This window comes from Bubalus bubalis, chromosome 9 (assembly GCF_019923935.1).
Source record: "Bubalus bubalis isolate 160015118507 breed Murrah chromosome 9, NDDB_SH_1, whole genome shotgun sequence".
Lineage (NCBI taxonomy): Eukaryota > Metazoa > Chordata > Mammalia > Artiodactyla > Bovidae > Bubalus > Bubalus bubalis.
Window position 1 is genome coordinate 41,783,574 of NC_059165.1, and position 18,442 is coordinate 41,802,015.

General features: G+C 43.3%; 1 protein-coding gene across 3 annotated transcripts in view; it reads right to left on the minus strand.

The window, feature by feature from the left end:
* Positions 1–2,131: 2,131 nt before the first annotated feature.
* Positions 2,132–18,442, minus strand: part of CYFIP2 (cytoplasmic FMR1 interacting protein 2) — a 135,101-nt gene continuing 118,790 nt past the window's right edge. For all 3 annotated transcript variants that reach the window (XM_025292335.3, XM_025292334.3, XM_025292336.3), the window contains exons 27-31: positions 17,313–17,385; positions 16,529–16,623; positions 9,604–9,842; positions 7,739–7,886; positions 2,132–5,294 (exon numbers count right to left, since the gene is read on the minus strand). In XM_025292335.3, the coding sequence (XP_025148120.1) occupies positions 5,127–5,294; positions 7,739–7,886; positions 9,604–9,842; positions 16,529–16,623; positions 17,313–17,385 (723 nt within the window). In that variant the 3' untranslated portion in view covers positions 2,132–5,126. The remainder of the gene's footprint in view (positions 5,295–7,738; positions 7,887–9,603; positions 9,843–16,528; positions 16,624–17,312; positions 17,386–18,442) is intronic.

An 18,442-nucleotide genomic window follows, 5' to 3' on the forward strand; every position in this document is an offset into this window, starting at 1 on the left:
GTTGATTCAAAGGAATGGATGAATGGAATTTAGCATGATGCCCACACACATCAGGCCTTATTACATATTAGTTTCATGCTTCCTCTTAGAACTAGGGATGTATTGATAAATGATATATATGAGATAGGATAGAAAGCCCAGACATAAACCCATGTACTCATGGTAAATTCTTTTACAATAAAGGAGGTAAGAATATATAATGGAGAAAAAGACAATCTCTTCAATAAGTAGTGCTGAAAAACTGGACAGCTACAGGTAAAACAGTAAACTTAGAACATTCCCTAACAACATATACAAACAAACTCAAAACGGACTAAAGACCTAAATGTAAGTCTGATAAAACTGCTAGAGGAAAGCATAGGCAGAACACTCTTTGACATAAATCAGAGCAATATTTTTTTTGTTTGGATTCCTTTCCTAAAGCAAAAGTAAACAAATGAGACCTAGTTAAATTTAAAAGCTTTTGCACAGCAAAGAAAACTGTTGACAAAATGAAAAGACAACCTACTGCGTAGGAGAAGATATTTGCAAATGATATAACTAACAAGGGGTTAACATTCAATGTATATAAACAGTTCTTATGATTCTACATCAACAAAATAAATTACCTGGTTGAAAAAATGGGCAGAAGAACTATATAGACATTTTCTCAAAGAGGACACGCAGATGGCCAACAGGCACATAAAAGGATGCTCAATATTGACAATAATCAGGGAAATGCAAATCAAACCTACAGTGGGATATCACCTCACACTTGCCAGGACAGTTATCAACAAAAAGAACACAGACAACCTGTCAGCAAGGATGTGAAAAGAAAGGAACACTCTTACACTTTTGGTAGGAACATATATTGGTGCTGCCGCTGCTGCTAAGTCGCTTCAGTCGTGTCTGACTCTGTGCGACCCCATAGATGGCAGCCCACCAGGCTCCGCTGTCCCTGGGATTCTCCAGGCAAGAACACTGGAGTGGGCTGCCATTTCCTTCTCCAATGCATGAAAGGGAAAAGTGAAAGTGAAGTCTCTCAGTCGTGTCCGACTCTTAGTGACCCCATGGACTGCAGCCTACCAGGCTCCTCCATCCATGGGATTTTCCAGGCAAGAGCACTGGAGTGGGGTGCCATTGGTGCAGCCACTATGAAAAACAACATGCAGGTTACTTAAACTAAAAATATGCTTACCATATGATCCACCAATCCACTCCTGGGCATATATCCAGAAAAGACAAAAATTCTAATTCGAAAAGATACAGGCACCCCAAGGTTCATAACAGCACTACTTATAATAGCAGACATGAAAGCCATGTAAATGTCCATTAACAGATGAAAGGTGTGTGTGTGTGTACACATAATATTCCACAATGGAATATTACTCAACCATTAAAAGAACAAAATAATGCAATATGCAGCAACAAGGATGGACCAAATTATTATCATACTAAGTCAGACAAATTATCATATGATATCACTTATAAGTGAAATCTAAAAAATGATACAAATGAACTTATTTACAAAACAGAAATAGACTTACAGACACAGAAAGCATATTTACGGTTATCAAAGAGGAAAGGTAGGGAGGGATAAATTAGGAGTTTGGGATTAACAGATACACACTACTACTAATATATATATAAAACTTAAAAATAACAAAGACCTACTGTATAGCACAGAGAACTATATTCAATATCTTAAAATAATCTATAATGGAAAAGTTTCTGAAAAAGAGTAGATATATATATAACTGAATCACTTTGCTGTACATCTGAAACTAACACAACATTGTAAACCAACCACACTCCAATTAAAAAAATAAAAAACGCCCAAAACCCCAAACAAACAAAAACAACAAACAAAAAACAGCACTAAGAATCTAGGCTGCAGAATTATACTGTGAGACTATGAAAGCCCTAGGCTCAGGAAACATCTCCAATATCAAGCCCAGAGTAAGTCAATTTATAAAGATATAATTCCCCCTGTAAGAAAGCAAAACAAGCCATTAGTTTAGGGTGCAGCATCTTTATATTCTTTATGTTCCTCCATTCTCTTTCAGGTTGTCTCCTTAGTTACCAATTTTCCCATGGTCTTCCACAGATTACTAGGACTAGAATATGAACCAGAATCAAGACAAGACACTCATTTCACGAGTTTGGAAGCAGTTTTAATGGAGATGGAAATGTTTATCAACTCAACACAGGTACCCCAAAATACAAAGCAAAATATCATCTTCAGCTGCATAGCAAATATGATTTAAGAATTTAACATCATTATTTGATCACAAGCGTAAATATAAGTCACCATAAATAAATGTAAATTCATTGTACAAAAATCCCCGACAACTCTTAATACAAATATGGTACATTTGACAGTTTGTGAAACAGAATTTTTTTAAACCTTTTAAAACCTAAGATTTTATTTTTCTTGGTTCTTAGATACACAAAAAATCAAAAGAGGGGCAGTAACACCAGGAAGGAAAGAATATTAAACCCGTTCTGTATTTGTGAATCAATGCTGCTGGTGAGCCAGGGAAATGAAACATCTCTCCTAAAGGTGAAGACCTCAATTTACTGAGATAAAATCTCTTGAGGACAATGGGATTCTACCCAGAGGGTCAAAGTCAGGGCTATGATAGGATGGGAGGGGCAGATTGTTGAAATATCAATCTCATCAAATGGGTGACCCAAACTTCAACAAAGCAATAGTCAAGGATTTAGAATGATCTCCAGGACTTAATGGAGAGTCAAGTAGCTGAGAAAGTGAGCAAGCTACTGTACCCAGACAGGCCTGAAGACTCAGAAGACTCTGGAGCTTAGAAATTTTATGCAGGTTTTGAAGGTGAGTTTTACCATATAGTTCTCCCATGTGGTGTAACCCCTCACTTTTGCCTTTGGGACACACGTATGATCTTCAAGAAGGAAAAAATGAGAGAGAGAGAGAGAGAAATACTATTCCTATGAGAATAGGATCTGACAGCTTGTACCCTGACTCACTTTCCTTCCCTACAGTTATTTTTTTTCATGGCTCAGAGGGAGCTCAAAGCCCAAGGTTAGCAGTGCAGGGGTCCTCTACAGCAGGGGTCCTCAGACTCTGATGTGTAACAGAACAATCCAGCTTGTGGCAAGTGCAGATTTCTCAATTCTGCTCCCAGAGATGCAGGATTGGTGGGTTTGAGGTAGGCCCAGGAATCTGCATCAAACGTGCTAATCTCAGAAGTCCTGATGGAGGTGGCCTTTGGATCACACTTGGCGAGCCCCACCTCTGTCCTCCTTGGTGAACATGAGTGGATAACACAAACCTCCTGCTATGGACACTTCTTTGCTCTTGCCTGGGGATGAAATGGGCCATCTGGATAATGGAAAAAATTTCTATTCATCTGCCCTGAGTGAGGCAATCATTATTGGTTTATTTTCTCTCTTTTCCTTCCTGGGCCAGGGAAGAAATACCAAATTGTCTCATTTTATATGTTCTTATAAGCTCAGGCTCACAGATTCCCTTTGATGATAAGGTGCTCTGTAAGCACATTCATTTCCCAAAGGCTTCTGTCCTTCTGAACAGCTTCCCCATGCTCAGTAAGAGATTCTGCAAGGAATTTTGATTCATTCTGGGAAATGGAAGTAGGCATGGTTGGATGGCATCACTGACTCAATGGACATGAGTTTGAGCAAACTCTGGGAGATGGTGAAGAACAGGGAAGCCCAGCGTGCTGCAGTCCATGGGGTCACAAATAGTCGGACACGACTCAGCAACTGAACAACAATGTCCCTGTGAGATATGACCCATATCTCAAAATCTAAGTTAAGGAACATCAAAGAGCAGAAGCCAAAGGTCAAATGTCTCCAGAATCTTTCAGCTTCTAGGACAATAAAAGTCCTGATTCATTAGAACAGGGTTCCTCTTTGGGTGTATTTTAGTATTAAAAGAGGCTTCCCAGGTGGTGCTAGTGGTAAAGAATCTGCCTGACCATGCAGGAGATGCAAGAGACGTGGGTTTGATCCCTGGGTTGGTTGGTACTAAAAGCTCATTGACAAGTATTATTTACACTCCTTACCTCCTTGACCCCAAGGTGTTTCTGGATTCTGTTAAAATAACCCTTTAATATTTTCTTTCTTGTGAGGGTTTTTCTTGATGAGAGATTCTGTGCCAAGAAGTGGCCCCTAATTTGGTTGCTGGCTAATGCTGTGGGCAGTGCATGTCTGGCCAGTAGTACAGTGCTCACTCTCTGGGGGACTTGGTGCTAAGTATTTGTTCAATAAATAAAGGACCCTCTCACCATGAAGCTGATGCAGTGTTCTAACAGCTTTCTGTTTTGGACTATGGAATTCCTGGCTGTGTTCATAAATACTGCTTCTACACAGCAGGCCTGACCATCTTTCTACCCCATTTCCACTCACCCATTCCAGCTGTGAATGCATTTCTGAGTTCTCCCTAGGAGTGCCCTGAGAGGGGAGTCAGGATGTGGTTTTAAGAGTCCATGGAAGGCCAAAGGCAACATCTCAACACCATCTACCATGGTACTGATACCAGGAAGCTCGTCGCCCATTCACCATGGCTCTCAGTGCTTGGTCCAGGAGTACACTTGGTGGTTGAATCCCTGGCATCTGGAGCAGGACAAGATGACACGGTGGGAAGTGGGGGGAGGGAGCCAAAGGAGGCGAAGATGCTAGGAAGTGGAAGCATGCCTGTCAAGCCAGGCTGACATCTTGGGGCATGGCCACACTCTTTTCTCCATCTCTAAGACTTCAGTCCTGGGGTTGCATGTGGCCACTGGGCAGGAGGTCACAATCGGGGAGGAGGTTTTGTGTAGCAACCATGGATGTGGGGACCATGAGATGGAGAAAGCGTGAAACTAGGGCTCTTAACATAGCTGAGGGGAAAAAGAGAAAAAAGCAAGTACTGCCCTGTTTCTGTTCTTCTTCTTTTTTTTCATTTACACTATGGAAAAACCACCATGGAGATGTCACGGGAGAGCATGCAGAGGCCCAGCCCTTGGGAGGTGCAGATGTGTTTGGGGAGGTTCTTGTTTGCTTCCAGGTTCATCTCACACATTGTCCAGTCGGACCCTGTTGCAGGCTGGCTGTGGCTTTCTCTCTCCTGCTTCTTCTCCTCCGGCTCGAGGGTTTGCAGGACCTTCTGCCTAGCAGGTGGTAGCCAGGGACTGGTGGATGGGCGGCTGGAAGCAGCGCACATGCTCCACGGTGGAACTGTCCGTCTCCACGGACTTCATGTACTTGTTCAGGATGGCAAAAACCTCATTGTTCAAGATCTGGTATTTCCTGATCCTGTCTGCCATCTTCTTCAGGGGCTGGAGAAGGACAGGGGCATGTAGGTTAGGAGTGGGAGGAGGGGATAGAGAGATCAAGAGCAACGGAAGAATATAGTTGAGGGTGGGTTCCAGAGTCCTGATGCTTCAATGGTAATGCCACTCTCTTGCTTAAAGGCCTCCTATGGGAGCCCAGAGCTTGACAATGAAATGTGAACTTAACCATAAAACCCTTTACATGAGTTTCAAAACTTACCACAAAGCTGCAATAATCAAAATAGTGTGAAGACAGACATATGGACCAATGGATTAGACAGCCCAGAAATAAAGACTTTCATATATGGTCAAATGATTTTTGACAAGGGTGCCTGCAACATTTAATGGAGAAAGAATGGTCTTTTCCACAAATGGTGCTGGGAAGACTGGCACACAGAAGAAAGAATTTGGATTTTTATTTTATACCATACACAAAACATAAGCTCAAAATGGATTAAAGACCTAAACATAAGAGCAAAAACTATACAACCTTTAGAAGAAAACATAGACAAAAAGCTTTATAACACTGAGCCTGGCAATGACTTCTTGGAATATGGCCCCAACGCACAGGTAACAAATAATAAATTGGAATTCATCAAAACTAAAAAAGTATTTGCATCAAAGGACACTATCAGCAGAGTGAAAAGGTGATTCAAAGAATGAAACAAAACATTTTCAAATCTTGTATCTGATTAGGGATTAATACCCAGAATACAGAAAGGACTTGTGCAATTAAATAATAGCAAAAAACCAAGCAAACAAACAAAAAAAACCGACCAGCCCAATTAAAAAGTGAGCAAAACACTTGGGTAGACATTTCTCCAAAGAAGGGTAAACAAATAGCCAATAAGCACACAAAAAGATGGTAATATCACTAATCATTAAGGAAATGTGAATCAAAACCACAATGAGATACCACTTCATACACATTAAGGTGGCTAGTTCCAAAAATATACAGAAAATAACAAGTGCTGGGAGGATATAAAGAAACTGGAACTCATATATAGCTGGTGAGAAAGTAAAATGATGTTGTGCCTGTGGAAAACATTATGGGGGTCCTCAAAAATTGACGATAGAATTACCACATGATCCGGCAATTCCAATTTTAGGTATATACCACAAAGCAATGAAAGCAGGGTCTGGAACAGTTATCTGTACACTCACGACACAGCAGCATTATTCACAACAGCCAAAATGTGAGAGCAACTCAAGTGTCCATCAACTGACCAGTGGATAAACAAAATGTCATGCACACATACAATGGAATACTATTTAGCCTTTAAAGGAAGATGATTCTGACACATGCTATTAATACAACACGGTACACCCTGAACACATTATTCTGAGTCCAAGAATTCAACTTATATGAAGTACCTAGAGCAGTCAAATTCATAGAGAAAGAAAGTGAAGAGTTACCAGAGGCTGGAGGGAGGCAGAATGGCGAATTAGTGTTAACCAAGCACAGAGTTTCATTTGGGGAAGACAAAAAGTTCTGGAGATGGAGTGTAATAAATAATAAATTGGAATCCATCAAAATTAAAAATGCATTTGCATCAAAGGACACTATCAACAGAGTGAAAAGGCGACTCAAGGAATGAAAGAAAACACTTTCGAATCATGTATCTGATCAGGGACTAATATCCAGAACACAGAAAGAACTCCTGCAATTAAATAACAGCAAGAAAAAAAAAATGGGATGGTTGCACAAGGTGAGTGAATTTAATGCAGTAAACAGTTCAAAATGATTAAACTCTACTGAACTGAACACTTAAAAATAGTTAAAATAAAACAATTTTATGTTATGTATATTCTACTTCATGAAGATTGTCACCTTTATGAAGTGGTGCCTGCCTTTTTTCCCTCTCGGCTGGTCCTGGAGACCCACCAGGACCATCTTCCAGCCATCCATCCTCACGCCTCTGTGCCTTTACCCTAGCCAGTCCCTTTGTCTAGAACATCTCCCCCATTCTGCACTCCATTTTCTGCCTGTCTATTTGCAGTTGGTCATTCAGGACTTTGCCCAAGCATCACCTCTATGGGGAGCCTTCTGAGGCCTCTCCCCAGCCCCTCAGCCTGGTTTAGCTGGCCCTTCCTCATGCTCCCATGGCAGCCCCGCTCATCCCACCACAGTGCTCATCCCATCCCCATGCCTGCACAACAGTGTCTGTGCAGATGATGAAGGGGCATGAGCAGACTCTGACTGGCACAGGGAAGGTGTGTTTCAGCTCTGGAGGCTGGCCCTGCCCTGCGGGGTGACCTGATTCATCCCAGTGACTTACAAGCCAGTGACTCATGGCTTCCTATGAGAAGGTCACCAGCTGCTGAGTGTCTCCGCACCTACCTGCGGTGTAGGGAGTTGGCCTCCACAAGGAGCTCACCCTCCTTGGCAGATGAAAGCCTGCTTGTCAGGCCTGGCCCCCTCTCCCAGGCCCCAGCCACGAGCTGCTTACCACATTCTTAATGATTTCATCTTTCCCGTCTTGCCTCTGAACTTTGAGCAGGTGGTAACAGAAGTCAAACAGGTCGAAGCGACGCTGCTGGCCCAGCAGGACGATGATGGAGCAGCCAGCCCAGTTCAAGCCATCTCCGAAACACTGCCTGGGAGCGGGAGAGGAAGCAGCTGGAATGAGAGGTGGGGGGGAGTGGGGGGAGGAGCCCTCATCTTGGACCATCTCTGGGCCAATTCTCTTAATCTGTAAAATGGGTACATGGGAATTTGCGACTATGGATTCATTTGTTCCCAGGACTGAGGTTACAATATAAGCCCTTCTAACCATAGAGGTGTCAGTCTGTCACCCCACCGATGTAAGAAAAATCAGCTTTGAAGAAGACAAATTTGCAAGAAAAAAAAAAATCCAACCAGCCTTTGAGATTTATTCAACCAATCAGAATTCTGATGAGATGCTGTCTTGGTTCTGGACAAGAATCAGAGGAAACCTGTGAGGTGAAGGGCCGTTTTGAACCAGACCAACTGGCCAGTGTAGGCTGAGAGGGCAGGGATGGGGGGGCATGGTGGGGCCATGAGCAGATGCTGCTGGTGTTGGGGGCTGCCAGTCCTCTCGAGTCTGGTAAAACTAAGCCTGCACAACCTCAACTCTCAACAGCAATGCAGGTGATTTGGGAGGCTGTGGGGCATCTCTCGGCTGAATCTCTCGTCCTTCATCAGCAGCTGAATCTCACTGGAAAGGTTCCCAGCTTCCTCACTGCTGTCGCTGAAAGTGCAGCCACTCTGGAAAACAGCCTTCCCATCCCACTCCTCCAGGGGGACCTCTGTGGCCCCCATGTGCCTTTCAGAGGCAGGCCTGGTCTGCTCCCCTCACACTCTGCTCTGCTGTGTAGCTGGGCAAGCGACGGGAGAATGGGGCTCTGCTTCTGCTTTTTCTGAGGACAGGACCGGGCCCTTCTCAAAGGCTCCCCTCCCCGTTTTTCAGGAGCAGAGGCCTCATGAGCAAGGTGGGGCCCAGCTGCTGCTGGTGGAGCCTTTCTCTGTTCTATGAGCCCTGGGGTTCTGTGTGGGAGATGGCAATGTGCAATGAGGTCTTGATGCCGAGCCCTTGCCTGGGCTCCATCCTGCCCCTTCTGTTGGCCCACCTTCCAGTCTTGGGAAGACAGAACCTTAGAGGTCTGAGGCCTTGATATGTACACACTCCATCTCTGCCTCAAACAACCTGGAGCTTTTCCTGGGAGGTCTCCTTTTCCCCTCTAAGAGCTGCATCCTAAGCAATGTTCCAGCTCAGTTGTAGTCTGTGAATTAAATTCCAATAATCCTCTTGTCCAATACTTTGTCCACCTGATGCAAAGAACTGACTCATTGGAAAAGATCCTGATGCTGGGAAAGATTGAAGGCAGGAGGAGAAGGGGACGACAGAGGATGAGATGGTTGGATGGCATCACCGACTCGATGGACATGAGTTTGAGCAGCCTCCGGGAGCTGGTGAAGGACAGGGAGGCCTGGGTGCTGCAGTCCGTGGGGTCGCAGAGTCAGACTGAACTGAATCCTCTTGTCTCTCCTTGTGGGAATCTGTTGTCCTTCCTGTCCTTGCTGCCCGGTGGCCTCATTCAATCCACCTTATGTCTATACTTTCATCTCCTCTAGGCTCTGTGAATCCCACACACCAGGAACCGTCTATGCTTTTGCTGGGCATGGGATTACATGCAGCACCTAGCACTCCGACCAACATAAAGCATGCCCTCAGTAAACTGCTGTTGGACCATCCCACCCCTGCCCTCCTTTCTGACTGAGCTCTGGCTGTATGATGGCTCTTAGGAGGACGAACAGGTTGGGGAGTGACCCCACCTTTCCGGGGCTACTTACTCAGCTGTGAATTCGTTAGTCCCCACGGGGATGCAGTAGACGAACTGCATGGCACTCCAGAGCCGGTGGAATTCCACGCACTCGTCCACGTGCATGACACCGTTGGTAGGTGGCGGGCCCCGCCAGACAGGGTCCTGCAGGTAGCTCCGGATGCGGGTCAGGATGACCTCAAACATGGACAGTCCACAGCATAGTCGCTCCTTGGTCAGCAGGTCACCCTCCCGAGCGATGGCGATTTGCTGGGAAGAGGAGAGTACACGAACCTTCCCGTCACATCTCAGACCCCATTTTCCACCCCTAACCCAAGATTCCCAAACTCTGAAGCTTGCTGCATCTGTAATTTGTTCACCAGAACTGATGTCTTGCCCAGAGCAGGCAAGATAGTTTATAAACCTTAGTTCAACTGCAGGAAAGTCTTTGGGTAAGTAAAATCTAGGAGCCATCGATAGAGGAACAGTTAAAAAAATTTTAAATCTACCTATGTGATACAGGTAGATCTACAAAGAGTCAGGTAAGGTGGTCTGTGGTGTTAGAGAAGACTCTTGTGAGTCCCTTGGACTGAAAGGAGATCAACTGTCAATCCTAAAGGAAATCAATCCTGAATACTCATTAGAAGGACTGATCCTGAAGCTGAACTCCAATACTTTGGCACCTGATGAGAAAAACTGACTCCTTAGAAAAGACCCTGATTCTGGGAAAGATTAAAGCAGGAGGAGAAGGGGATGACAGAGGATGAGATGGTTGGATGGCATCACCAACTTGATGGACATGAGTTTGAGCAAGCTCTGGGAGTTGGTGATGGTCAGGGAAGCCTGGTGTGCTGCAGTCCATGGGGTCACAAAGAGATGGACCCGACTGAGCAACTGAACTGAACTGAACAAAGAGTCAGACGTGACTGAGTGACTGAACAACAGCAACCTACCTAAATGCTACGGAGCCTTTGGAAAGACTTAGATGACACAATTACTAGTATTATTGTTACTAGTGAACTATTACCACCACTAGTGAACACGCACTGTGTGTGTAATACACCAGGCCCTGTTCTATGCATTTGCTAAGTACTGACTTTGTTTAACTCTTCACATAAACCCCATGCAGTAGATGCCATTATTATCCCCATTTTACTGAAGAAGAATCTGAGGTTCAGAGAGGCAGTCAGTGAGTGGAAAAGCTGGGATTTGAATCCCAGTAATCTAGATATGCGGATTAAATTGTTAAGTGAATAGAGCAAGCTGCAGAAAAGGGCATACACTAGAATCCTATTATAAGACATCAATAACACAATCCCACAGAGAGACACACCGAACTCTGTGTGTGGGGGTTGTGTGAAAGTGTATAACATTCTAGAAGGATTACCGTCAGTTGTGAGAACAGATGGGCTTGGAGAAGTAGGTGGGGTATTCACTTTTTACCACAAATACTCTGTACAGATGAATGTGCTACAATGAGCATATGCTACTCTTAAAATTTTACCACTGATTTTACAGAATAATTTCCTTCAGTTAGAAGTCCTCTCACCACTGTCAACAATTTCTATTAAGAATTTAAACTGGCTGATCATCTGGCTTCTAGTTATTGCATCTCTAATAATCAGCAGGCTAGACTAGCACATCAAAACACATTACCATCTGTAGGAAGAAAAAATATCTGGGAGTAGAGATCACAAAACCGAATGCAAAGATAATATATATTAACATCTAAGGTCAAAGAGTTGGACACGACTGAGCGACTGAACTGAACTGTACTGAAGGTCAAAGTAAGATCTCCAGATCTTGGGACAAAGCTAAAGAGGGCTAGCTTCTGAGACTGAGAGGTCCCCAGGGCACTCCTGGGATCAGCTCCCCAGAGAGTTCAGGGTGGCTGGGGGGAGCCCGCCTGATTACCCCCGGTACAGCTCCCAGCCTCTAGCCCAGAGAGAGAGGGCAGCCTCAATTAAACTAATCCATCAAGGGAAATAAGTCAGGAAACACCAACGCTGGAGCCTGTCAGGAATGTGGGTCAGGAGTGCAGTTGTCATGACAACTACAAACTGAAAAGCCTCAGACAAAACTGTGAATTGGGGAAGAAGGATTTGACAACCTATGTTTCAAACAGGAGGGAGAGGGAACCCTGATTCACAAATACTCATCTTGGTTCCAGGGGCAGAGAAAGAACACTCCAGAGCAGAGAGCTGCCACAGTTCACCAGAAATACCTCTTTTAAAAAACCCTGACCCCCGTGCTTGGCTCTGTTCTCACCAGGCAACGCTCTGTGGTGGTGCCTAGACTTTGGCAGGGCTCCCTACTTTAGAAAGAGAGTGCCTGGTACAGCGAAGATGCTCTGTAAGGAAAGAACCCACACTTGTTGAGTCATGGATATTCTCCTTCAGAAACCAACATAGAGAGCTCTGGTTTACCAGGTAATCTCCTGTGCATTTAGTTAATCTGAATCAGTCCTCAAGGCCTGACAATTGTGGGAGGATCTAAAGAATTAGCAACAGGGCTTATATTGGGTTGGCCAAAAAGTTCTTTTGGTTAATGACTATGTTGTTCAATGGAGAAGGCAATGGCACCCCACTCCAGTACTCTTGCCTGGAAAATCCCATGGACAGAGAAGCCTTGTAGGCTGCAGTCCATGGGGTCGCTAAGAGTCAGACACGACTGAGCGACTTCACTTTGACTTTTCACTTTCATGCATTGGAGAAGGAAATGGCAACCCACTCCAGTATTCTTGCCTGGAGAATCCCAGGGACAGGGGAGCCTGGTGGACTGTCATCTATGGGGTCGCACAGAGTCGGACACGAATGAAGCGACTTAGCAGCAGTAGCAGCAACATGTCGTTCAAAACAGTTCTTGGTGAAAATGAAAAATGTGTTTTATTTTTACTTAAAATCGAATGATTTTTTTGGCCAACCCAATAAATCTGCAGACAGGCTTTGAACTCTTGTGACCCTGAACTACAGCCAATCAAAGGGCCTTGGCTGAAATGGTCAGGGGCTTTGTCCCTTTCCTGTAAAAGAGTTTACCTTTACAGGTCCTCGTATGATCTATAAAAGTAAAGTCTGGGAAAAAAACCTGTAAAACTGTTATTAAAAAAAAAAAAATCTCCCATAAATCCCATCACCCAGGGACAAGCTTTCTTAACATACTTATGTATTATTTGTGTGTATGTATATGATTATGTATAGGTATCTATTTTAATAAAATTTGTATCATACTATCTACATTGTCTTTTTCTCAAGATATTAGTACTATAAAAAACCATTTCCTTCAATATCTTCAGTAACATGGTTTTTTAATGGCTAAATAAAATAGCCATTGATATACCTCATTTATTTAGTCCTACTCTTTAAAATTTTTTTTAATTTAAATTTATTTATTTTTAATTGGAGGATAATTGCTTTGCAATACTGTATTGGTTTCTGCCACACATCAACATGAATCAGCCATAGGTATACATATGTCTACTCCCTCTTGAGCTTCTTTCCAGTCCTACTCTTGTTGGTTATTTTAAATTGTTCACAAGTTTTCAACAATATAGACAGATCATAAGTAATTATTCTTATGTACGTGCGTGCTCAGTTGCTCAGTTGTGTCCAACTCTTTGTGACCTCACGGACTGCAGCTCGCCAAGCTCCTCTGTCCATGGAATTCTCCAGGCAAGGATACTGGAGGGGTTGCCATTTCCTTCCCCAGGGGATCTTCCTGACCCAGGGATCAAACCTGTGTCTTTTGCATCTTCTGCATTGGCAGGGGGATTGTTTACCACTGTGCCACCTGGGAAGCCCCGTTTTCCATATATATATGTGTATATATGTGTATATATATATATATATTTTGAGCTTATCTCTGGTTATTTTCTTAGGCTAAAATCCTAGAACTATTCAAAGAATACAATATATATATATTGTGTATATATACAATACACATATATATATGTGTATATATATACACATATACAATATATATATATATTTTTGAGCTTATTTCTGGTTATTTTCTTAGGCTAAAATCCTAGAACTATTCAAAGAATACAAGTAGTCTTAAAAGGCTTTTGCTACCTAGTGACAAAGAAACATACCTAGTCCCAAGAAAAGCTGAACTGCTGTGCATCTATCTGTGCCAAGTCTGATACTTCATTATCATGAAGAAAAGGTCTTAACAAACTTGGGAGATGAAGAGCTGTACCCCGCTCTCTCACATTTCATTGATTATTGGTAAGGCAGAATGCTTTTTCTTATGCTTGTTTCTTACGTTTGCTGCTTCCTTTATATTTTTTATGTTTTGAGTTTTCTTTCATGCCCTTGTTTCTTTTGATTTTTCTTTCTGCTCTGAAAAAGTGCATTATAGATTATCATCACATATACCCCCAATTTGTGACTGTGTTTTTAATGTATACTATGTGTGTATGTGTGTGTTTAACATAAATTTAAGCCATTTCTTTTCAGTCCCACTCAGTGGGGAATTTTTTTCTCTCCCTCTGCCATTCTTTTCTGTTAATAAGGGTATAGAGAAAGCATTTGTGAAATCATGTGGAAATAGATTTCTGTATGGAGTACTTTGATTACATTTAGGATACTTTGGAGAAGATTAATATCCCATGCCCACTCTTTCCTTTCTGTTTTTTGGAAGCTTTTTACTTATTTGTTTGTCATAATGATTGTGAAGGCAGCTCAGCTATTTACCCATTTTACAGATGGAAAAACAAAGATCAAAGATATTAAATTCTAGCACCAGATTATACAACAGTTCAGGGATAAAGCTGGGAAGAAGAGTCCTAACTCCCCGACAGAACATTCTTTTCATGATAGCACTAGGCAACACACCAGGTCACCTCAGTTTTTCCTAGAAACAAATACAAGCAATGTAGCACAGTCGAACCCTTCCAGCATTAAATATGTAGCAGAATTTCCCTATCACTGACCTAGAGGTTTTGTGAGTTCCCTGAACCCTAGCAAGCTTGGAAGTTAATATTTAAAATTTTTTTCTTTTGTCTACAGGAGGACTAATTTTTGGACTATTCCTTAAGGGCTGGGAGACTTATACAACTGGCATTTCCTCTCTGGCAGAATGTCTAGGCTTTTGTTTGTTAAATATCAGCATTTGACAAATTGAGATTTCCACCAGTCCCAGGGAAATAGCGTTCACCAGAACAGGGAAGGAATTCACATACTTCTAAGTGGAAACACATGCCAAAGCCTGGGTGCGAGAGGCCAGATTCTTGTAGGATGACACCAACCCTGGAGCAGACACATTTATATGTCACTGGCTTGGGGGATTTCTCCCTAAAAGGCAATCTTTAGAGGATCTTCTGTGTTCAGCTCCAGAAAGCCAAAAAAGAAAATGTTCATATTTCACGGTATCTAAATTCTCTGGGTAGTGACTAAAGAACCCAAATGCCACTAAATGTTTAGTCACTGTTTTTGTAGGAGGTGGGTGGCCCACAGGGGGTCTGGCTCTGTCAAGCTCATCAGCTTGACACCTGGGCAGATGGGGCTCCGCCCTGGGCTCTAACACTTGCCATGGTTTTTGAGAGAAGAGACTGCCTTTTGCTCTCTGAGGAGGACCAAAGCTTTCTGACTCATGAGCTTTTGTGATGGGAGAGAGGACCTTAGGGATGTAAGTCCAAGAGTGGATCTGAATCCTAAACCTTTGAAATAGTCAGTTTTGTTGAACAAAACAAGCCATCATGGTATGTCTCACTACAGTGCCCTGTTTTCTCTTCTTCCTGAATACCCCTGCCCCCTACCCCTAAATGCCTGATTCAACTTGAGTCAACTTGAAAGGAGACAATATATGCTTCCTGTTACCTCCCTTTCTCCTGGTGTCTTTTTCCCAACTACCCACACGGTCTGTGAGTTCTCTGAAGGCAGGGGTCCTCTTTCACTCATCTCCATATATAGATACAGGCTTATAAAAATGAGTTTTAACTACAGAATTAACACCTGAGCTCATTCACCTTTGAAAATATAAGAACATTACAGATAAAGCTGTGTTTGATCTCCCTATCCATCTCTGTCTCTTTCATCTCTCTTCACAAGTTGCCACCATTATGAACTGGACACTTTCATGTCCTAGGAAAAGTTTCACTTTATATGGTTTTTTGGTATGTGTTTAAAAAAATCCACATGGCATCAAACTCCATGACCTGTTGTGCAACTTCCTTTATTCACCTAACTGTGTGTTTATGATCTGTCCACACTGATGTATCTAGATCTGATTTTCCCTTTTCATTATGATTTGGCAGGTATTCATCATTTAAATGATTTTACCCCATTTTATTTAGTCAACATGCTACTGATTGATATTTAGGTTGCTTCCAGTTTTTGCTTTAACAAACAATGCTGTGGTAAACATCATGTGTTCCTGTATTATTATTATTATTATTTTTCCTTCTTTAGCAAAGATAGGGCTTCCCTGGTGGATCAGATGGCAAAGAATCCGCCTGCAATGTGGGAGACCTGGGTTCGATCTCTGGGTTGGGAAGATCCCTGGAGGAAGGCATGGCAACCCATTCCAGTATTCTTGCCTAGAGAATCCCCATGGACAGAGGAGCCTGGTGGGCTACAGTCCGTGGGGTTGCAAAGAGTCAGACACAACTGAGAGACTAAGCACAGCACAGCACCCAAAGGTGAACTGCTGGCTTGCAGGATGGATGGTTTTAATTCTGAGAGATAATAGTAGAATTCTTAATAGTTAACGGGGAGTAACAGATACTTGTCTGACTTCCTTCTTTCTTGGCAGGACAGATGATAGAGGGTGTAGGCCTGAGAGTCAACAAATCTCATTCCATCCCTGCCACTACACACAGGCTGTGTGCTGTGACCTTCTGTTTCTCTCTCTGGGCCTCAGTTTCCCCATCTGTAAGGAGGAGATTGGACCAAATGATCTCTCTCTATCTCTAAAGTTCCTTTCAGTTCTATGAGTCCATGATAGGAGGATCGTACCTGAGGGGTCCCCAGCCGCTCTATCAGAGGGACCAGGTGAAGTGGGGCATACTTGGCTTCCAGGCGTTTCATCCGGACCTCCAGACGTTCGCCCTCTGCAAAAGGAATGGTAGGCAGAAAATGAGATTCAGGGCACACTGGGGGAAATGGGAAAAGAAGAGCTCTCAGAGGACTTGGTGATGTACTTGCATTCCAGCACTTAGAAGGAGTGTGTCGAGCTGTTTTCCTTAGTTCTGGCAAGTGTGATCAGGATTCACTACAAGGAAACATGTTCTATTATCTGTCCAGTGGAATCACCTACCTCATGGGGTGGTGAGTTACTCATCACTTGAAGGATGTAGACTAACCTAGACAGCGACATACTAGGGATGTTCTAGAAGGACCAAGGAACAGGCCTGGAGCATCATTTACAATTCCAGCATTAACAGCTGCCCAAGGCTTTAACCTCATTCTTTTCTGACTGCAGATCTGAGTTTACTGAGATTAAGAGAGCATAAGATTCAAATTCAAATGGCTAGTTTTTAAAATTAATTTATTCTTTAATTGAAGGATAATTGCTTTAGGGAATTTTGTTGTTTTCTGCCAGACACTAACATGAACTAGCCATAGGCATACATATGTCCCCTCCCTCTTGAACCTCTCTCCCATCTCCCTCCCCACCCCACCCTTCTAGGTTGGTACAGAGCCCCTGTTTGAGTTTCCTGAGTCATACAGCAAATTCTCATTGGCAATCTATTTTACATATGATAATATAAGTATTTAGCTGCTTTCAGAGGTTTCTTACCTTTGATGTAGACTCTAGGCAAGATGTTTTGGAAGGGTGCAGCATGAAGCAAATCACAGACTTCCTCCTGAGACTGCAAAGAGAGAGAGAACTTTTATTTTAAACCAGGAAGAATTTTCATCACTAAAGGTTTGAACACTGGAGTCAGTTAGACCTGAGTTCAAACCCTGACTCCTCTACTTAACTAGCTGTGGCATCTTAAGCACATTGCTTAACCTCTCTGAGCCTATTTATCTGAAAAATGAGGATGAGAACAGTACCTATTTTAATGAGTAGGACTGAGAGAATGTATAGCCTCATAGCACAGACCCTGGACATACTGAGTGTATAGTACATTTTCATTACAGTCTTACAAGGAATTTGGTGAAGAAATCAAAGTTTGGTGAAGAATTTGAATTTGGTGAAGAATTCAAAGCAGTGGGATCAGATAGGGATGATGGACCTAGATTATGTTCAACTCGATGGTGGTGAGCTCAGGCTCATGGGCTCAAAGCAGGTAGCCAATCCTACTGGGCAGGATGCCTCAGTGTGAAGGCCTGGGTCTGGTGGGTTTTCTCCATCTTGACTCCAGTGGGTGAAAGAAGAGGGACTAGGGCCCAGACAGACAGGTCTCATGGGGATTCTTTATGCATAAAAGTAAGCTTAAAAGCAAACATATACTATGACAATTAGGGGCAGGCGTAGGCTGCAGTCCATGGGGTTGCTAAGAGTCGGACATGACTGAGTGACTTCACTTTCACTTTTCACTTTCATGCATCGGAGAAGGAAATGGCAACCCACTCCAGTGTTCTTGCCTGGAGAATCCCAGGGACGGGGGAGCCTGGTGGGCTGCCATCTATGGGGTCGCACAGAGTCGGACACGACTGAAGTGACTTAGCAGCAGCAGCAGCAGGCCTGGAAAGCGAAGTGAAGTTGCTCAGTTGTGTCTGACTCTTTGCGACCCCATGGAGTGTAAGCCTGCCAGGTTCCTCTGTCCATGGGATTTTCCAGCAAGGATACAGGAGTGGGTTGCCATTTCCTTCTCCAGGGGCCTGGAAGATATGGTCTACTTACTGTCTGTCCCTATGGGCTTATTGTCTGTCCCAGGGTCAGTTCATGATTACTGGATTTCAGATCAGAGGGTATGGAGG